This window comes from Pyxicephalus adspersus, chromosome Z, assembly GCF_032062135.1.
Source record: "Pyxicephalus adspersus chromosome Z, UCB_Pads_2.0, whole genome shotgun sequence".
NCBI classification, from domain to species: Eukaryota; Metazoa; Chordata; class Amphibia; order Anura; family Pyxicephalidae; genus Pyxicephalus; species Pyxicephalus adspersus.
The window spans coordinates 43,877,411-43,900,523 of NC_092871.1; the positions used below are offsets into that span (position 1 = coordinate 43,877,411).

The window sequence follows — 23,113 nt, forward strand, 5'->3', positions numbered from 1 at the left end:
TGTCCATTAAATACTAAAACATATGCAGATCATTCAAATTCATTTTGTAAAAAAATAAAAATAAAACTGAGTATTTGACAATAGCAAAGTGTGAGCTGATAATATTGGAAATGCATGAAAGGTTTATTGAAATGGCAGTTGTATGCATATACCTACAGTGTGACCTGTGAAACATTTGCACTGTAGACTTATGCATTTATGTAGAATGGCACATTCTAATGATTTCATTGCCCTGTCAAAATGTGCTCTGAATTTTGCCCTGCCAATAGAAAGGTTGCAAAACTTTGCCAGAAGACTTTTAAATTGGTCAGTTTTTAAATTGACAAAATTTGCAGCCTCCTAGATATACTTACAAGCCTACAGTGCTGTATTTGTTGATTGCTTTTTTTTTTATTACCATGAGTACATTTACACAACTGCATTCCTATTTCACTAGTTTTCCTAACTTTCCATATTACCTGCTCAGTGTTTATCCAGGACTGTAAGCATTTGCCATGTAAGAGATATTTTTATTTTTACATCTATTCTAATTTTGATGATTTACTTACATAGTTCACCTTTGATGACCTATGTTCTTTGGGCTAAGATAAGTTAAGAACCATTTTCAGACAGAAAACTGATAAAATTACCCCTAATTTGTGTTGCTTGCATGCAAATAGTAAAAAAAAGCAAAATCTCAGTATTCGGTGAATGCAGTTTTATTATTCTACACAGTCAATGTTCACATTATAATGAAAATATAAAAGTGCTTAGATATAGTTTACCAATAAATATATATGCACAATTTTTACCCTTCATTAGATACAAAAATGCTCAAAATCGATATAAAAAGTAATTGTTAAATTTCAAAACAGGGCAGCAATTCACCTTTTTATGAGTGAAGTAGCCTACGGCACAGCTGTTCTTGGGTTGGTTAGCCCAAACATATCTGTTACCACAATGTACTTTCTAGACTAAATTGGTAAATACAGTAAATTAAGCGAATAAAGGCATGAAACTCACATACAGTAGTTTACCATTTCCTGTTTACAACAGGTAAATATTCCATGAAATGGTAAACTACTCACTAACAGTAACTGAGGATTTTTCCATATTCTGCAGGTTATTGGATAAAATGAAGTACAAGTTTGCAAGGGACCTTTTCTGGATCAATGCTATCCAGGTTTCAAATCCTGCCTTAAAAAAAAAATCCTAGCTTTACAAGTACAGGATACTGCACTTATATATTAATCACTCTATAAGTACAAAGTTGCCAGAAAAATTCTTTTTCAGGATGTATAGCTCCAAATCCTCATAGAGAATGAGGAAACTTTTCTAATCTCCGATCACAGAAAATGAATATTTACAAAGATTTGTGGCTCACATTTCTCACGTTTGTTTATGCTGTCACCCTGTGCTACTTGTTGGTCTAGCCTTAAATGCTAGATAGGAAATAGAAACCGTAAAATTTACTCCCGGGGATCATGCCGATTTCCACGTGTGGCAACCTCTTCATCTGAACTCTTCCCTTTGCCTCGTTTACTCTTCTTACGCCTATGGCGCCTGTGGGTTTCTTTTTCTTCACTGTCCTGCTTCCTAAGTTGCAGGAATTGACAGTACATTTTAAATATTGCTAGCCATACAGTGAATATGAATGGGCTGTATAGGCAAAACATGCTTTTGAATATGTGTGATAAAAAAAACAAAAATGTTGTAACACCTGTGACCTGAAATTATCTAGTTACCCCCACACCCCATATAAAACTGCTAAACCCTTAGCAGCAGCATATATATATATATATATATATATATATATGCTTTAGCCCATCTACTTTAAGGTTCAACATGTGCATTCAAAGATGCTCTTCTGCAAACCTAAGTTGTAACAAGTTGATTTTATAGTTAATGTTGCCTTTCTAACAGCTCAAAGCAGTCTGGTCATTCTCCTCTGACCTTTGGCATCAACAAGTCATTTTGCTTCTCACTTTAATACTTTGCCATTTTAACTGTTCTCTGAAAACCATAGAGATAGTTTTAGATAACCCCCCACTCCCCCACCCCCCCACAAATTATCAGTTTCTGAAATATTCAGACAAGCCCCCTGACACTATCACCAATGCCACTTTTAAAGTCACTTAACCCCCCTAGTGGTCTAAATATGTCAGTATTTCCATGTAAAAAGCAGTACAACTTTTTGCATTGAAATTTATTTAACATTGTAGGTCTATATTTCTTAGGCATAACTTACTGAAATATGTCCAATAGTTAATAAATTTATTAATAAACTTGAAAAAAAAACACAACAATAGTGAAACGTAATCTAACTGTACAGCAGCAGCATATATATATATATATATATATATATATATATATATATATATATATATATATATATTATATATAAAAGTTTTTTTGGGCCTATGGAATGATTTGCTTTTCCCATTTTCTTTTTAACCAGGTGCATTGCCATATTTTTTCTTGTCAAACTGCTACTGTCACTCTACTATCTAAGATGTAGTTGCATTATTGATGATAGTATCAATGAGGAATACTGGTCCATACCTTCTACCCACACTACCCACAAGGCATTGTATGGGGCAGTATTGGCAGGCAGTAACTTTCGCCCAGGATATACAGGTAACACTGCCAGAGAATGAAAAAGGGCCAACTATACCTGGGGGATTAAGTTCTTAAACTCCAGGAAATGCTACTACCTATGTTTGGGAAATAACCACTTAGGCTCTGAGCCTGAGAAGAGTTTGTGTTTGCTACATTGGCCTGGGTAAGTGTGCCATAAAAAGTGCATAGCCCATGTGAATTTGTAAATTTTAAATGTAAGGGACACCCTAACACTGGCAATCAATGTAAATAATGTTAACACAGTGATCACAAATGTGAGTAGGGATTCTGTACACCATGTAGTGTGGTAAATACTTACTCCAGTTCTGCTTCTACTTCCCCCCTGCAAAAAAAAAAAAAAACTGACTCCCCCATTACTGTTTATCATATTGTTTTTTTGGATCCCAGCAAGACTGGTGTGAGGTAAGCATTTCATACATTTTATACATAAGTTATCATAAATTTATCATGAGTTTTGGCCTTGGAGTTTAATTTTAAAATAGTAACAGAAAACTAAATTTGTCTAGTTGGAAAAATGAATAGTGCTTGAAAAAATAAATGCCAACATACAGAAAGATTGTTGTGCTCTCTGGCACATCTGCAAAGATTAAAAGTGCTCCTTCAATGCTTTGAATGTTTTTTTTTTAATTGGCTCGCAAAATTGCTTAAACATTTAAGGACAAAGTTTCAAGGACAAAGTTTCAAGAACTCAATGGGTCAGCCAAGGATAACAAAGACTAACTAAAACCACAGTCCCATGAATAAAACATTTCCATTATATAGGATAAATTTTAGGCATCCATGATATCAGCGTTTAAATTAACTTACCGCCGTGATGAGGATTTGTGCTTGGAGCTCTCTTCCCTTTGCTTCTGCTCAGCCCAGGTTTTGTCTTCTCTACTCCAGCTTCCCTCACGGCTGTGCCGATTCTTGCGTTCACATTCATAATCTCTTTCCCGATTGTAATTTACATATCGATCACTTTCACTTGGGGATAAATCGCACAAATAGCATAATAAAATTGAAAAATTTTCATAACAGATTAAATGGTGCTGAAGAGACATCATAGAAATGTTACCATATAGGACAAGGATATCAGAATATTTTTGACTTGGATTTGAGCGCTGGTAAAATTAAACTTTATTACACTCGTCTGTGTACTTCAGCACTAGCAACCTACACCAGATCCATGTGAAATAGGAAAGGGGATTCCATTGCACAACTATCAGTTTTCAACAGCATTGACAAAGTATATTAAATTTCTCCACCCTTATTTTTTGACTGGCATCTCAAAAGTAATGGTAATGGGCTGTAATTAATCTCTATGCATGACTACCTAACCCTACTTAGATTTGTTTTTGTAGAGAGGAATGCTACTACAAGGGTAGTCTTTCAAATTACTTCTCTATAACCCTCTTGCAATGGAGGTAAAGCTGCTAGTTAACCTGACACCTATTATAACATTGTGGTTTTGTAGAATGGTCTTTAAAAGGACATGGCCCCAACACTAACGAGTCTGTGGATAACATTTTCCCTCACACTCTTGCTTTCCCAGTGTTGTGACACCAACAGTAGAAGCCAAGCTCCTGGTGCACTTACTCTTGCATAGAACAAAACTGAAGCTAATTTTAAGGAATGGTCTTTGACTTGAGTCAAAATTGTGCCCATCCCTTGGTCAAGGGAACCTCAAGCTGTCCTAACACATTCTAAACATAGTTCTAAAAGCAAGCCCTAAATATAAAATAGTAGCATTTTACTCACCCCTTATATTGGATTGAATTTAGGTTACTTGATCGGTCATGTTCCCGCTCGTTTTGTCTGCGTGACCTCCAGTCATTTCCCCCTAGACTGCAAGTACCTTTGTCTACAGTTGTCACCCAGGAGGTCTGGTCAGTTGGAACAGAATGGTAATTTACCACTCCTTGTCCTGCAGTAATACAACAGCAACATAATATTCCACCAGGCTACAATTAAATGCTGAAAAACACATTGCTGAGATAATCTTTTATTATTGTTTAAGTTTCAATGAACAATCCTCAGTCATCAAAGTAGCCATAAAAACGTTAACATTGCATCTTAAACTTTTAGAGCAGTTCCAAAAAAAGCTGGCGAACTATAAGCAATTATTTAAAAAAAACACAGCACTTACCTGTAGTGTAATAGCCATTGCGAGAAGGTGGTCTGCTGTTGTAAGTATTAGGAGGGCTGTGGATATAAATCCCCAAAATTTTAATTATGTCATGAGAAGACGACATTAAAAAATTACATTTGAGGACTTACCCACTAGGTGGTGGAATATGGACGGACGGAGGGGGTATAAGAGGTGGAGGAAGCAGTGCTGCAATTACAGTAAAAAAAAAAAAGTTATATATTTTACACAAATATGTACTAGAACAATACAATCAAGTATGTATATTAAAACCATTCTATAGCTTCAAGCATCATATTACCTTGAAGTAACTATTTCTGAAAACATGACATGTCTAGAGTACCTAAAACCAAATATTCCCTTATAGATATGTGTTGTGTACAAATACAGAATGATGCTCATGAAACTTTGTAATTTGATTGCCAGATATAAAATTTGGGGTAAGCCACTAAAAAAATGCAGCGGGAATAAACAGATTTACAATGAAACATGGGAATAATTATCTGGAGTCTCAATCTGCTGAGCAGTCTTATAATATTATATAATATTATTCTACTAAAGTCAATGGAGGCCAAAAAACAACTGGTAATAGCTATTGGCTATGCAATTTAGTTCCAAAGTCAGGCTACCCGTCATTTGTAACCCTAGGTCTATTTAATAAAGGTGCTAAAGTATAAGTTGTGGATTATTGATGATGATAGATTTTCAGAGGACTAAATCCATGTGCTAGGGTGGAAAATCATGTTGTGTGACAATTATGCAACTAAAATATAAACAAAGATTTTGAATTTGTAAATAAAATAGAAGGAACCATTTTAAGGTAAGAGATATGAATGCATCCCTGTGAAATATGAATGTAATGCCAAATACTAACTTGTGTGGTGGCAACCAATCAAAATCATGCAGTCACCTTGAGGATGAAGCGATGCAGGAGCCTGGGAAGCAGTCATTGAGCGGTGGTAGAACAGAGGAGGTGGAGGAAGTTCATTGTACACTCGAGGATTTGGAGGAATGTTTGGTGGAGGTAAAAGAGGTGGAGGAGGTTGCCGATGCTGAATTATGTCATGAGACTTATACTCATGATTACCTACAACCTTAAAGAATAAAACAAAAATAGACATAAGATACCATTTAAAAAGCTCTATATTTTATACGCATCTTCATTAATGTCAATACTTTATATACATTTTTTATCACTACCTCAAATAGAGTTTCATCTGGTTCTTGAATGTCCCATCTCCTGCCTTCAACTCGAGATATATTACAGATCTCCCCAACACTTTCTGCGTTTCCAGCCCGATTTCTATAAAGCAATTAGATACTCATTTAAATAGTGAAAATATAGATAAAACAATACTTTCCAGTGGCTTTCTGTGACGGATGCATATAATGATCTTAGGATCACTACAACACCCAACCAACCAGTAAATTATTTTTTATTTCCTAGATAGATTTTAAATGTAAGAACAATAGTGGCAAAACTCAGCAGATTCAGGTATGACAACAGTGAACTCATTTTTGTAATCCTAAAAGAATATAGACAGCTAGCAACTTTTTTTCTAGACTAGCCCTTCAAAAATAAAATGAAGCCATACAAAATATTACATCCTACATTTGTTAAATATTTACCCATTCCGGGAAGCTTCAGGTAATATTTCTTTCTTGCAAGTATTAGGTGTATTAAACTGCATTTCAGGCACTTCAAAGCCATTTTCTCTTCCTCTATCTGCATTACCCATTCTGCCTTGTTGTACCTGTTTTAAAAAATGCAAAGTACAGTTTCAAAAGCAGGCATCAATGAACATCGCAAACTGAATGTGTCAAGTCACATGTATTCATCAAAAAGCCAAATTTGCTAATATTTGTTGATTCAAAGAACTATTTATAAGTACCCTAGCTCTGAGACAGGTTCTTTGGCAGATGGTTTTATATAAAATGTACCCTGAACTAGATCAATCCAGATTCAGTGAATTGTTATCCTTTACATTCACTATGTGATCCAATTGTAGATTTTCTTTAAAAGTATTACATGCATTTTTGTATTTAACAAGTATCAGAACATAAACTTCTGTTGAGTTCAACCTCTTTTCATACCTAGAACAGCAGCAATTAGAATTAGTCAGGAGCAGCACTAGATCGGAGAATGAATAGATGAGTGATCATGGTGTTACTGCTCCTTTAGTATCCAATCAATTAGGGGCAAAGAGGCGTCTGTTCTCTTAATGTCTAAAAATCACAAAATCAGCTGGAAAGAAATACTAAACCTTCCACAGCTAAAACTGTCTCTATAGGTGCATCTCAGCTGTGGATGTAGCCCATTGGCTCCTGAAATCCACGCACATTGTGCAAAAATTACATGTTGCTATTCATACATCAGGTAAAAATGCCATATTTTATTATACAATCTTTTATTGGTGTGCCATAGGTATTGTCTATATAGTGTAATCTGCCATTTATTTTATACTTGAACATTCTGGTTATTGTACCGTTATTTTATTCCCCTTGCTGTTTGTATGATAGGCACTGTCCAGTCCCAGCTGAAGTCTTCTCTGTTTTTCACAATACACTTTCCAGGTTGCTTCATTAAACCCATAGTTGAAGTAATCAGAAATGTCAGCACCTAATAAATACCACAATAGAGTAATTGCAAAACAATCAAGGATAAGATCTTAAGTAGACTTATGTTCACCTGCCATTGCTAAACTCATTCTGTTGAATGCTTGTTTCCTGGATGTCAGAGCACCAACCAGGCAAGCAGTATTATTTTTAGATTCAGGTCAATAATGGCTGCTCACATAGTCCCTCAGTATAGATCCACCTGATGTAAACCTAAAAAAAATAACATCCACTTACCCCAGTGGTATAAAATGTATATTAGTGAGTGAATAGCATTAAACCTCATGTAGAGTTCACACAGGTGTATTCAATACATCAACTAAAATTCAGTTTAATATTTTGGTATGGAAATACTTTGTGTTCTGTATTTCTGGAACAATCATCTTCAATTTGTAGAAAGGGGAGGCAATAATGGTTTTGTTATGAAGTACTGTGGAATTGAAATATAACCTGGAACCACAGACAATATTCCACAAGGTATGTATGCAATTATTACCCTAAATACTGGAGTGTATAAAGTCAGGTTTTTCTTTTCCAATACTGTCTTTTTGGGGAGAATTCCCTTCAATACCTGTCCAGAAGACATACTAGGAAGAGAAAGAAAAACACCCCAAAGTTACAAGAATTATTGCTTTGTTCTATTTGGAAGACATTTGTTCACTTTTTCTGGTTACAAAGCTAACATTTTGGATTTCCATTCACTTTCTTGTTCTGGTGACAATGATCAAGGTTTGTACTACCATACAGTTCATTCACATTTCAATAATAAATTGCTTTTATAGTCACCTTTTAGAGGTACATCTTTTAGACACAAGACAAATGTGTGTACGGTATCTTTTAAAAGTATTTATCCCCCTTGCATTTATCCTGTTTTGTCACATTACATTTTTTTTTTTTTGGGGGGGGGGGGGGGGGGGGGGAGGCTAGTTTACAAAACATGCCTACCAATTTGAAGGTGTAACATATTTACATCTTTCAATCCAGATCAGTTTTCTTTTTCTCAGTCCTTGAAAAACATCCGCAGAGCATAATGGTGCCACTACCTTGTGTCACGGTGGGAGTGGTGTTCTCAGAGTGATAGAACTGTTGGGTTTGCACCATAGATTTTTGATAACTAAAAAAAGCTTAAATTCTTATCTTTATCAAAATTCTTGTGACATGGTTTTAGGGAATCTGCCATAGATTGTTGGACGAACTCCAAAATATACCAAAGTCATTTTTTTTCTTTTTAAAGTAATTACTTTGTCTCGGCCCCCTTTCATAAAGCCCTACCCTTCCGAAAAGTAGTGTATGGCTTGAACAGGTCTTATGTACAAATACTCCTATATTCGCTGTGGATCTTTGCAGCCCCATCAATGTTGTACGTTGAATCTCCCTATTTTGATGAGTGGCCTTCTCTTGTTAGGTTTGTAGTGGTGCCAGAGATTCTTTCCATTTTGTTATAATGGATCTATTGATGCTTCATGGGATATTTAAAGTTTGAGATTAATCCATCTCTGATCTATTCTCCTCCACAGCCTTGTCTTTGGAATGCTCATGGTGTCTACTTTGTGGTGTGGCAGAGTCCACAGCTTTTCAGAACCAGCCTATTTACTGTATGCATACAGACATCACATGACACTAATTACACATGATTGGACCCAGTCAACAAATTAAATGACTTCTGAGGTTAATTGGCTGAACCAGATATTACCTGTGGGTTTAATAACAAAAAGGGTGAATACATATGCTCTCACAAGCTTTCAGTTTTTCAGCAAGGACAAACAGGTGAATGAATACTTTTGCAAGGCACTTCTAATATTTGGTAGAACCATATATCAGCTAAAAATTATTCAGGAAGCATGACACTTCATATATCAGGACAAGAATAATCAGAAATCTTGAGCAATATATTTCATTTACTGAATACCTGGCTTTCTCCAAGGCTTTTCTTCAAAGGAATCCAAATCCACCTCAAGAACAGGAACTCCATTGATAGAACCCGGAGCAGCAAAATCTATCCCCCTTGGTGGCAGTTTACCTACAGTAGAAATTTTTCCAAAACTGAATTTCCTCATTATGAAAAAATGTGTATTATGTGTACAATACATTTGTTCTGTGGTAAGAATGTATGTTCTTGTAGTTGCAGTAAATTACATCTTACCAGCCATCTTCTCCTTGCCCTAGGCATTGTTTGCACAGACTTCAGCTTGTAAAATAGTTTTTATTAGGCTTGTTTCATGCAGCTCTCTGAAGCTTCACTATAGTGCAGATGTGCGTTTCATGCTTTTGGCTAGTTGACAGTTTAATCATAACAAATAGGCTGCCATAACACAGCCTTCCATTAATGCATAAAAATACATCTGTAAATGTGCCCGTAGTATCATAGTTAGGATTTATGTGCAATGTCGCCATAGTGAAGCTGCAGGTTGATTTGAAGACTTTACATAAGCTTTAGGAGGCTCAAAGTTGTGCACATGTTTTGTAAACGCAGACCTCTTAAACAAGCTGTGTTTCAAGGCCTTAGAAAGATCTGGATAGATCAGAGGTCAGCAACCTTTACTATCAAAAGAGCCATTTTGCCTCCTCTTCCACTATAGAAAAATAGTCTGGAGCCGCAAAACATAACACAGTTTATAAACTTTTAAAAGTTTTAATATTTTTTTAATTTTACCTGTTACAACAAGTGTGAATGTGTAGGCTTACTTTGAAATAAATTAAACACTGAACTATGCCCCTAGAAGCCTCCAGCTTCTAACGTATCATCCTGTTACATTAGACCCCCATTGGAACCTACATTTTTGGTTTTGTAAATCTCCCCATTCCAGAGGAATTGGGGTTCAAAGGAGGGGGATGTCATTGTACACACCCATTTGTACACGCCCCGTGGTAGATTTTTTTCATTAGAACACCAGATAGGGAATCCCCCTCCTCCGCAGTGTCTTGGGAGGAAGGGGATCCCCCAGAGATCTCCCCGCGGCAGCCGAAGGGAGCCACAACAAGGAGGCTGAAGAGCCGCAGGTTGCAGACCCCTGGGATAGATCATCATTCTACTGGGGGTGGTCAGAGACTTTGGATATGCTACTGAGGTGTTTACAGTTCAAAGACATGCTGCAACAAATTGCCCGGGGAAAAAAAAAAAAACTACAATTCCCTAATGCCTTCATTTTTTTTTTTTTTTTAAAGAGAAAAAAAAAAACGTTTCAGACATTTTACAACTTCTCAAACTTCAAAATTAATAGTCAAAGGTTCTAAGGGTTTTAGGATTAGTTAATATCTTCCTTTACTCTTTAAAGTGGGATCTATATGTGATCTTGCAATTCAGGAAAAATCATTTCTGAGACTGCCTACTCTGACTGTGCTTGGCCAGGTGCTTGGGAAGGTGTATTCAAACATTTTTTGGGGAGTATAAATCTATATATGTTAATATAGTTTTTATAGTTTTTAATAAGTTAGTTTTCTTCTAAATTACCCTTCCAGCCATGCAGATATTCCCTGGTTGCCCTGAAACCTGCTGCTGACCGATGCTTGGTGGGCCAACCAAAGGATTCTCTCATTGAGAAGTCTCCAGTGAGATGTCCAACTCCTCCTCCCACTGGGAAATGAAAGGGTGGCAAGAAATCTTCAGGTGGGTCATTAAGGTAGAATTATATAACCAAAAGGGAATGTCATTCCAACCCCAATCCTGTGTATATGGATTCATACAGGGTGAGTGAGCCGGGAAAACTGCTACTAGGGGGTAGGGTATGTAGGAAATTAGGCAATTGTCCCGTTCTCCACAAGCCCAATGGCCTTGAAGATTCCAGGGCTGCCAACTCCTGTGTCAAGTCCAAGCAGTCTGTTTAGGAAAATGGGAGGCACCTACAAATCACCATTTGACTACGATGCCTAAAATAGGGCTCTTCCTCTACAAAAGCCAGATTGTTCAGTATTGGGTGGAGTGGGGACATATGTAGAGGTGGGTGAATACTTTCTGGCAAATTTTCCAAGAGGGACCTATGGTAGGATGGTTCTGAAGGGTGCTTACTTGGCAAAGATTCCAATTGCGGTGTCACCTGCAGCTTTGCTTTACATGCTAACTGCTCCAATCTGACCCATTGTTTGGATGTTGACTTACGTGCCCAATCCACTACTCTAACAAGGTGGGAGGTTGCTTAGTACTTGTACAGATCAAGGGACTCCCAGCCCACCCCTCAACAATAAACAATAGCTGCCGATTTAGTCTAAGACTCTGGTCCCCCCAGATGAACTGAAACATACTTGGACTTGGGGATCCAGATGGGTAAAGTCTGAAATAAGTACAGAAAGAAAGGCAGCACATTCATTTTAATCACATGGATCCACCCAAACCATGATAGGGTGGTGGATCTCCATATTTGTATAGCCCACTTGATAGGTAAAACAGTGGAGTGAAGTTCAACTGAAAAATATGGGAGAGGTCCCTCACTGGATAGATTCTTAAGTATTTCAGTCCCTCTGGGGACCATCTAAAGGAGTATGAGTTTGCCAATTGTATGTACTGCGACAGAGAGAGAGACATTCATTGCCTCTGAAGCAGACCATCGTGTTTTATTCCTTATGGGCAGACCTTCGGATTTCTCCAGCACAGGTCGTTCCCTCAACTCCCTTCTGGCCTACTGTTCTACATTTTTTTCTGCATTTGATCCAGTGCCCACATATCAGCAGTTTACACATCCAAGGAAAAATTTTATTGTTTCCCTCTGTGAAACCATCACATTGTTATATTGTGATTAATTTTTTTTAATTGCCTTTTGCAGGTTATTAAATATGAAACAGGAAAGCTATATAAAAATAAAATAAATTCATGTTATTTAAAGAATAACGTCCTGCCTGAACAAACTCATATCCTTAAGCTAAAAGGAAGCCTTAACGTTATACACGAAAGTGTAAAAAGATGTAATCAAATGTTGCCAAGTATGAAGCCATTTAAAAGAATATCCCAATCACAACATCTCTATAAAGCACTAATTTGCAAAGTGGAGACAAGTTTGAAGCAGCTCTATTACACCCAATGTTTCTCAGACTATTTCATGATCCTAGGATTCCATTCACAGCTGAACACATCAAGACTAGGGCCACAGCCAGGCTGCTGTTAAAGTGCCTTTCAAAGCCCCGTAACTTAGGGTATAACAGATTTTTTTAATGAAATGCATAAATAAGGTAAATCAGGCAAATATCTTACCAGCCGCTCCATATCCTCGATTTCCTATGATTCTTTGAAATCCTGCTGGTTCCCTGAAAAAAAAAAAAAAAAAAATAGTTATTTTATGATACAGTGATTCACTGTTTCCCATAATAATAAATGAAACATTTTAGGACTAGCAATTCATTAACCCCTAAAAGTAGAGACTCTGTGAAATAAAGCTGTCTGGCAAAAGTGACATCTACATGTCGCTGTGACTGCTTTAAATTGGTCCATGCTCCGAGAGATTTTAAAATCCGCCATTGTTGAAGTCATTGTAAAGAATACTAGTTGTCTGGATGTAAAGCTGAATTTTTGGCGTTTGTAGTGACAGTCACACTTGAAACAAGCATGCAGTTAACTGTGTGACGATCAGCTGAACATAGAGCAGTATACCCAGTATACTCATTCTGGGTCAATGACTCTGAATGTACTAAAGGACAGAACACAAACCAGGCAAATTTTACTTTTTAGAACCAGGTAAGAAATGACAGCTTATATAAACAGATATTGTAGCCAAATTATATATATATATATATATATATATATATATATATATATATATATATATGCCATGTATATATTACTTTTTATACATGTTGATTGTAACAATAGTACTATTAAGAAAACAAATTGTTGTTATTCCTCTGAGGATTCACATACATGCATGGATGAATGTTACCAATTGTAACCTCCACATCATCACTGTCAGTGTCGCTGTCCTCTTCATCATCACTGAAGCTCTGAGTAAACTGTAAAGAATATGGATTTTGTATGTCAGTATTTTAAGCAAAGCCAACATGGGCAAGCAAACTTTCTGTGCTCCGTTCACTCAACTTTTTTTTGTCTTAAACTGGAAAAACAAATGTAAAAAAAAAAGAAAATGAATTCAATATTTCATAAACTATTAAAAACAGCTAACAGTCTAAATTAATAAACTACCAAGGGAATTGGTTAACTTAAAGCAGACCTAAACTTAAGTTTTCACTTCATATTAAAGAGTAGACAACCCTTTTATATAAAGTAAAAATATTTTTTTACCTCTCCTTTCTGTCTGTCTTTTTGCCGTGGCGATCAAAACTGAACAGGAGCGCAGAGCCTCCCTGGAGGCCCTCAATGCTCCTTCTGCACATGCCCGATCTCAGGCATTCGCAGAAGGGGCATTTTCCTACACACATATGAAGTTCAGAGAAGCTCACCTGAGGCGATTCTTCCTTCTGGTCTAGGCTCCCAGTGGAGATATCCTGCAGAGGGTCAAATGATCGAGTATGTCTACAGGTTTAAAGAGGGACACAACATAGAGGCATAATAAATACATTTTCCTTCCCTTAAAAATGGACAATACATATTTTATATAGACACAAAATGTGCAAAAAGATGACAACAGGTGGGTTCATATACATTATCTGTTCCCAATTGGTGTCAGTGCAGCAAGAGGTCTACACAGACTTTATGCTTTAGGTAACTCAATAGAGGACTTGGACAGTGTTGGTTTTTAAAGGTTTATAAACTAAAAAGCAAAAGCAGGTTTAAAATCTCTATTTTGCACTCATGACTATAAATAAACATGTATTAGACTATTATGCATCATTACTGGTAAGAAACTTACCCAGAAGTTGATCCACTCTCATCTGGAGAACGAGTAGGAGAACCTGCAAAAACCACAAAGCATAATGTATTTTGGTAACAGTCTGCGTGGATAGGATCCAAGAAAATAAAGTGTTACAATATTAAAAAATGTAGTTGAAGAGGAGAATCAAAATATTATTAGCATGAAAACAAGATCTTACGTCATATGTTATGATATTATATAAAAAATTCAAATCAGTTACATATATCAGTAGCTCCAGTTCACCATAAACCCCAATGCATGCCAATGGTCTCAGGACTGTGGGCATATTTAGTTTTTATGTATTTCAGGTAAATGTATAATGAATAAAATTGTAAGACATTGTTCAGTTAAAGATTTAGAATAGCAGAGCTCAGCTGAAAAAAACACAAAACAAAATCTTTGCTCATTCACATCTAGGCCCTATTCTAGTAACAATACACTACAGACACAAACTGTACAGACAGCCCGAGCTATGAGCATGGCCAGTTGGTCACAAAGTTTTCCCATTTCCAAAGTAGGAATGGAGCAATTAGTTTTACATTCATTACAATACACATGACACTCAACTACTTCTGCTAATTTAAACCAGAACAATGGGGTTGTGGCCTGGCACATGAGGGAGTGGGACGCTTGAACCTGGGGCTCCCATCTCTGCTAAGTGGCTTTTTTTTCAGCCTGGAGGCTCTATTCCGGCCACACGCAGCCAGAGGGGACTCAGGATGGTGCTGGCTGCAGAACAGCCGGCTGCCACAGCACCCTCTCCACCTTGGGTGAGTCCAGCTCCACTTATAGCAGCCCTGGGAGCCCACTATCACAGCTCTCCTTACCTACCAGCCCTCTTCCCACCTCAACATCCCAGCAGCCTCATGTGACTTGGGACATAGAAAATTTATCTAAAAGCTCTCCCCACAAAAGATGACCTTGAAAACATTGCATGGAGAATGCAATCTAACTACAAAGCAGAAACTGCTGGGTTAGAGCATGACTTTGGAAGCAGAATGGAGGATATTGAAAGCACTACTGAGGAACTTAGGGGTCATCTGGTCAAGCATACAGAGGCGCCTAATGCACACTCCACCCTTCTACAACAGCTTTTGTACCAAAATGATGATCTGGAAAACAGGAACAGATGCAACAACATCAGATTAAGCAGGATCCCGGAGGCCATCGGCACTGACGAGCCACTACCCACAGTGATAGTCGTTTTGAAATTACCTTCTTTAAAAACCCAAAGATCACTTCATTGACGTGAACAAAATCTATTGGGCACTGGGCCCAAAAAGCCACAACCAGGCCAGACCACGTGATGTCATATGGAGGGTACACTAAAAGCCTTAGGGAGGATATCATGCATATTGCCTGTTTGGCAACTGGCCATCTTGTTCAATGGTCAACCGATCCAACTACTGCAAGATCTTTCCCCACCACACTTTCATGCTATGCAGAGCCCTGAAGCCTGTCCTAGATGTGCTCCATGCCAGCAACATTAGATACCGATGGGGATTCCCCTTTCAATTGATTGCCACCAACAATGGTAAGACCGCCTCCTTTCACCAATTTGAAGACCTACCGACCTTTCAAAGCACTCTAGGTCTACCTGATTTGTCAATACCCAATTGGCTGGTTCAGCTACTGCTCCTGGACCCACCACCACCTTCACCTCGGATCCAATAGAAGTGCAAGACTCCTCGCAAGCAAGCCTCTTCCGCCACGCATGATCGTTGAGTAGACTATTGTCACCAACCTGTTGGGGCATTACACAGATTAATCTTCTTCGTCCCCTCCAGCTGAGCATACCTTACCCCCATGGCTGCCTTAATGCCATTATAAATGTTATTGCTGCTGTTGCTACTTTGCTAGTACTGCAGCGAAGCCTTATCTGAAAATATTTACTGTAAATTTTTGCTGAATTGTTTTTTGAATGTTTATGCTGCATATTGCATAAGTGCTTTATGTTTGTTTGCGCGATCGGATTTTGAGTGCTGGGGTTAACAGAATCCCTTCCACCGCGTCACCCATGTTTCACTCAGGGACACTGATGCAGATTTTTGTGTCACACACTTTAGTTACTAACCCCCTGTTCCCTTTTTGCCCATGTGTATATCTTTTCCTCCCATCCGGTTCTATAACTTAACCACAGTCCTAACCATGCAGCCCAAATTTTCCTCCCCAATGATGGCTAACCCTTGCCTCAAAATGTTAGAGGTTTCAACATTCTAGAAAAGCGCAGACAAGTCCTTTAGCACTTAAAGAATTTTTTACCTACAGGAAATACACTTCTGAAGTGACTTAGTGACCTACCCTCAAAAGCCCTATTACATCAGGTGGTTCCATAGTACCAACCCTACAGCAAAAAAATCAAAGGGGGTCTCCATAGCATTCCACAAATCCATTAATCCCCAAATCTTACAAACCCATATTGACCCCCAAGGGTGTTTCATATTTTAAACCAGAAGAGCCACAAACCAGGTCTACACCATGCTCAACCTTTACACTCCCAACCATGACCATAATTGTTTTTTTCACGACTCTGATCAACACGCTGGAACACTATGGATGCCCAAATCTGATTATTGGGGGGACTTTAACATGCCTCTTGTACCAGGTTGTGACACGTCCTCAGGGAGAACTGGGATCCCCAGAGTTTGTCTTTCTAAGATCAAGTTGCTCTGTCGCAAACTTTGTGATGTTTATAGTTTCTTCTCTTACGCACACAATTCCTACAGCCGCATATACTAGTTCTTAATCACCAAGGCCCTCATTGATGTTCAACCACAGTCCCACATGGGGCTCAGGGTATGGTCTGACTGCACCCCAATACATTTGGAGCTGGCCTATTTTCCTACGCAAGGCTCCAGGAGGCCTAATGACTTCCTTTTTAGCTACATGGTATACACGGCAGAAGTAGAGGAAACTATCAACATTTTTTGTTTGGTCCACGAAAAGGACCCCACACATCCACTCACCCAGAGGGAAGCTCTAAAATGTGTAATAAGAGGCGCACTTATCAAACATGGTGTCTGTCTGAAAAAGGCTAGGTCCACATAAATCAAACATCTCCTCACTCAAATAGCAGACTTTGAATCACTACACAAGTTTGACATGTTTCCTTTGCACTTTGGTTGACCTTTCCAATGCCAGAAGAGAACTGCTACACATATTGGTCACTCAGTGCATCCTAGCTAGAGACAAAGCCAGATGGCATTACTATGAGTTTGCTAACAAATGTGGTAGACACCTGGCACAAAGGATCCATCCTATGCCTCCCAAATACTCCATCCCATACAATATTCCAAAGGGACCCAGGTCCACAGCAACAAAGGCCTCGCTAAAGAGTTTCAAAGGTTTTACTTTATCCTATTCTATTGCCGTTTCTTTTCTCAATGTAAACGTCAAGCTGTATGCCAAAATTCTGGCCAACAGGCTGACGCCCCTCCTCCCCTCCTTAGTACACTATGATCAGATACTATAACCATTTACCTTATTTTATATGCCCCAAAACACCAGATTGTTGTTTTATATCCATAAACACAGAGAAGGCTTTCAAAAGGGCAAGCTAGGTCTTTTGAGATCTCACTCTACAACAGATTGGCTTAGCCTCTGATTTTCACTCCAAATTTATGGCCTTATAAGCTGCTCCATCGGCAAAGGAGTTGCTCAATGGCACCCAATCTGAGGCCCTCTCCATCCACAAAAGCACCCAACAGGGTTGCCAGCACTCTCCACTCCTATTTGTGTTGGTAATGGAACACCTGGCCATTGCTATCTGCTCCAATCCATCCATACATGGCATAGAGACCCCCACTTACCATCATAAATTGGCCCCTATATGTCAATGAAGTGTCCCCTAGGCACACTTTTATCCCCACAAATTGTTCCGTAAATGCAGAGATTTGCCATGTACAGTACCTTTAAAGTTAATCTATCTAAAACCAAAGCAATCAATGTGTTTCTGCCAAACACACTGATCCTTCTGCTCTCCTGAAATGTCCCTTTCAAATGGTGCTCATCCTGCATAACCTACTTGGGTGTATCCATACCCTTTGACCTCACAAAACTTTACCAGCTCAATTACCTCCCTTTTATCCTAAAAATCTGCAAAGGTCTAGATCTTGGTAGGATGCATGTTTTAAAAATGGACTCCTTACCCAAACTGTTGTATGTTTTCTTGACCATTCTCATATCCCCACCTAAAGTGTTCTTCAATGCGCTCCGATCAATGTTCAACAAATTTGTCTGGCACGGCCATGGACCAAGAGTAAGGCACATTTCTTTCTGCAGACACAAACAGGTCAGAAGTATGGGACTACCTCATTTGAGCTTCATCATGGAACTACCACACTCATTGAATGGCAAGTTATACTCATGGACAAACCATGCATCCTGGTTGAGCAAGACTTGATTTCCTCTAGACCTGAAAGCTGCAGTCTGGGTTGCCCAGACTCCCACCCTCAGTGATTTGTTGGTTTACGTCTTACCACAGCTACCTTGAAAATCTGGAGATCAGCCCCTGAACACCTCTCCCTATCCTCAATGCCCTCCCCATTAACACTGCTTTTTGACAACCATTTATTCCCTGCAGGGATCCACACAAACACCATTGCAGGCCACACAAGGGAGTTTTGGCCCCAGATTAAGCATTTCATGGACCCAGTTGAAGGCACATTTATCCTAGCAGATTCCACGTTCAGGGACCCAAAGCGGTGGCTTGTCAACTTTTAGCTACACCTTTCACCCCAAACTCAGACTGCTGACAGGATGTGAACAGTTGTGCAATTTATCTAAACTTCCTAGACATTTAGTATTCATTTTATACAAAATACTTATAGGCTTCCATGACAAAACACACCCAGATATATCGCTGAATAGCACAAAGATCTGGGACGGGCGCTTACAGAAGCATATTGGCAAACTGCCTTTGAATTGACACAAGTCTTCCATGTGTGGTTATACACAGGTAAAAAAAAAAAATATATATATATATATATATATATATATATATATATATATATATATATATATATATATCCTATTCCTGTTGGTATAGAGACCTGGTCTCCTTCACCGTATGTTTCCCTTAGCACCCAACACTTGTTAAAGATGCGGTACAGAGGAAGGTTCCTACATACATATCTAAGTACAAAGTTAAGGATGGCTTGGCATGTGGGGTACACTATAGTACCTCCACCACTTTGAAAAATTGCCTCAGCCACCCCTCTTGCTAAGCCTTCATATGGTTCTTAATAAAAACAGATTGACTCATAAAACAGAACAATGTCCTTCAGTACATGAAAACAACTTGACCCGGGGAGCTCGGACCTTCTAGCCCATCCCTTATAAACGTTTTTAGTATTCTGGCATTTAGGTGCAAGTTCAATTACTGGTCTTCTATCCTATTAATTACATTGTCACCAGGTCAATATACCAAGTAAGGTATGACTTCTGATATGGTTGTGTAACTGATTACTATGTGGATTGTTAATTCTATATACCGATTAATATGTGTTTGTATAAATTGTAGGGTCTCACGTCCCCTGAGGAAGCCCATGAGGGCAAAACGCGTCAGGTGGGACCATTAAAAGGAAAATATCTATACTGACCCTTACTTTGTTTGGTTTGGTATACATTATAACTAGCCCAATGTAATACATCTGGATTCTCACTGCCAGAGTACTAAACTATATATTTGTGTATGTTAAGACATCTATTATATTTTATTGAATACAAATAAAAGATTTTAATTATTTTTATACAAACATTGCCTTAGAGACACTTTTTTCTTCATTCTTTCTTTATCTTAAAATGTTTAGGCTCGGCAATACTACTTAAGTAGTCACAATTTCTATCCCTTAGAACCTGATCACATATTAAACTTCCCAGCATGCTAGTAATAGTAGCCTCTAATTTTTTTTTTTTTATTAATAATATTAGGCATGGTACATTGGAATTTTGTTCCACAAATGGCTATTTTGCTTCTTTTCAACAGTCGATGGACAATGATGAATTAATTTTTTACAGTAAAAAATATATAGGCAAAGCTTTAGCAAGGTGATGCACAGTACAATTACAACAAACTGGTGATGTAACAATTTAAAATTAAAAGAAGCGAATTAGGTTTTACAAAATAAAGGAAAATGGAGTCATGGTATTCATTATGCTCAACCCTAAACACTTAAAAAAGCTGCATTTAAATAGATTTACAATTTTCAACTAGTTGGAAAAGCTCTAGGCTTCTGTGTATATGTGTTTACAAAGATCAGTAGCTTAAGTTTATATAAATATAACTGAGCGAGTCAGAGCAGTAACCCATATAATGTTGCATTCTCATCTGAGTTTTATTTACACAACAGATAACTTGACATTTAAAAAAAAAAAAATCCATAGCTGCAATATGCAACACTTTATTGCTATCTAGTATTTATATATAGTGCTGGCATATGACACAGCGCTTCACAAAGTCCATAGTCTTGTCACTAGCTGTCCCTCAAAAGGGCTCACAATCTATTGTCCCTACCTAAAGGTGCGTACACACTTCCAATTTTTATCGTTCCAATCGAACGACGAACGATCGATTGGGCATAAAATCGTTCGTAAAAAAGTAACCAACGACGCCGACGAACGAGGAAAGTCGCTGGAAACGAACGACCGGACCGACGGATCGGATTGGACGACGATCGTTGAACATCGTTCGTGTGTACGGTCGTTCGGTGATCGTCCATGTTCAGAGCATGCGTGATAAACGAACGTCCGTTCACTTTCCTGTCGTGCACATAGTTCCTCTATCGCTCAAACGATCGTATCTATTGTGTGTACAATATCTATGAACGATCGTGTCGTTACCTCTATGTGCAGGATCGGTGCTATACGATCGTTCGTATATATCGTGCATGAACGTTCGTCGTTCGTTTTCCAACGATAATAATTGGAAGTGTGTATGTAGCTATAGTCATAATCACAATCCAAGGCCAAATTTTTTTTGGGGAGGGAAAGCCAATCAACTAAACCACTTAAACCAGGGTATCAGATCGAAACCCATGCAGACACAGATAACCATACAAACTACATGCAGATAGCGCCCAGGCTGAGATTCGAACCTGGGACTTAGCTGAATTGGCCAGAGTGCTAACCTCTGAGCCAGTGTGGTTCCCAAAGCATGGGCTTTATTTTAGAATGTAATCAGCCATTTTAAACTAGACAAACCCACACTCTTCCTATTCTCTGCAACATGGAGTCCAATTTGTTTGTCCCAATACAACTATAAGGGCTCTTTGGACTTCTTAGAATAGCTCAGAATTTTTAACATGATCAAGAGGTATACTTTTAATAGATATAGCACATTCAGTAGCAGATATAAGAATTAAAAGGGTTGCAAAAAAAAAAAGGCTGTGGGAAGTGTATTGTTACTGTAAGTTTTATATACACTTCAGGTACTGCAGAGCAGTCACAGTTTTATTGCTTCCAAAATCTAAACCAACAATTACACAGCATATCATTTGTAGAAGAGGTGCAGTGTGACCCTGTCTATTGGGGAATCTATTATATTTAATCTGCTGTTCTCAAAAAGTATAGATTTCATATAGCATATTTTCAAATCTCTGATTTCTAGGTCAGCACTAGATAACAAAATATTTATTTTCAGTTTAAAAAAAAACAAAATCAATAGTTTAATAACTACCACAAATTGCTAAAAATATATATATTAATAAAATATAGATGCATTTAGACTACTGAATTCAAAACCTAATAAGGAATATGGGATTAATTATGTTCTGAATCTCATACTTCTAGAGGGAATTTGTGTTTATGTGGAAGCATACACTAAGGGACGTGTGATTATACAAGGCTCAGAATAACACATGGCAAAGAAATAGGTGTAAATTACACAGAAATACAAAACACATTGATATAGAGAATGAATAATGACTGCCCAGGAAGTCATATAGCCTCATTCTAAAAATTATGAGCGCCCCATCTAACCTAGTTAGTAAAAATGTGGATGGCTTTTAAGAAAGTTCAACTGATTAGTAAAAGTTAAATTGCTCTGCCTGTGTTGCAGCTCCAGCCTTGCAGATATACAGGCACCACCAGTGAGTTCATCTGACGCCAATCATTTGAACAAGCTGTCCGGAATTTGGTTTGGTCTATGTGATTTTCCCCTTATGTGACCTAAAACAAATACATGGGATCCAACACGTGCCGAGATCTGTATAGCAGTGCTGTCTTTTCAGAATAGACCTAAGTATTGGACCACCACTGCCAGGTGCAATATGGGGTTCCCACTTTACCCTTTCTTGGAATATTTCCCTAGTATGCAACTTCAATTTATAGTTTGGTCAGAAAACCTAAATATATATATATATATATATATATATATATATATATATATATATATATATATATATATATAAAGTAAACGTGCCTTTTGTCGGGAAAAGCTGGGTGTGCCCCTTCCATTGCTGCTGTGTGATGGGCTCTCCCTGAGCACCGACACTGCTCTGTACAGGGGCACTTACCTCCATACAGCCATAGTTCCTCCTCCAGAGTCTCAGTGCCCAGTGGTGATGTGCTGTCCTGGGTGTTGGGAAGGCTGCTCTCCCCTGCAGTGCTGATCGCTGGAGGCTCCTCCATGGACAGGTGTGCAGGAGACTGACAGGTAGCAGAAACAGATCTGTGCACCAGGTGCAACCATCTCAAGGGGCCCCTTAACTTGGTTCATCCTCCAAGTCCTAGTGCCGCCGGTTCGCACAAGACGATACAACTGCTGCTAATCAACTGAGATTGCATCAGGATTAGCTATACAAGGTCCACACTCGGCAGGCATAAAACCGACATATTACAAGGTGTAAAAAAAAAACAAAACAAAAAAAAATAAAAAAACATCCCTCTATATAAAATTTGGAGAATTGAAATTCTAAAAAAGAATCTAACTGAAAATGTGATTTATATAAATGAATGT

General features: G+C 38.2%; 1 protein-coding gene across 2 annotated transcripts; it reads right to left on the bottom strand.

Moving 5' to 3' along the window:
• Positions 1-691: 691 nt before the first annotated feature.
• LOC140343544 (uncharacterized) lies at positions 692-22,815 on the bottom strand. 2 transcript variants are annotated; one of them, XM_072430239.1, is made up of 16 exons: positions 22,671-22,815; positions 14,155-14,197; positions 13,745-13,817; positions 13,209-13,297; positions 12,546-12,598; positions 9,273-9,383; positions 7,234-7,367; positions 6,377-6,501; positions 5,948-6,050; positions 5,658-5,841; positions 4,879-4,936; positions 4,748-4,803; positions 4,360-4,525; positions 3,427-3,585; positions 2,918-2,941; positions 692-1,575 (listed from the first exon to the last, which is right to left on the bottom strand). In XM_072430239.1, the coding sequence occupies exons 1-16, from the start codon at positions 22,783-22,785 to the stop codon at positions 1,449-1,451; spliced, it is 1,620 nt and encodes a 539-aa protein (XP_072286340.1). In that variant the 5' UTR covers positions 22,786-22,815; the 3' UTR covers positions 692-1,448. The 2 variants fall into 2 exon arrangements, with proteins under 2 accessions (XP_072286340.1, XP_072286341.1); XM_072430240.1 differs by lacking the exon at positions 2,918-2,941.
• Positions 22,816-23,113: the final 298 nt, after the last annotated feature.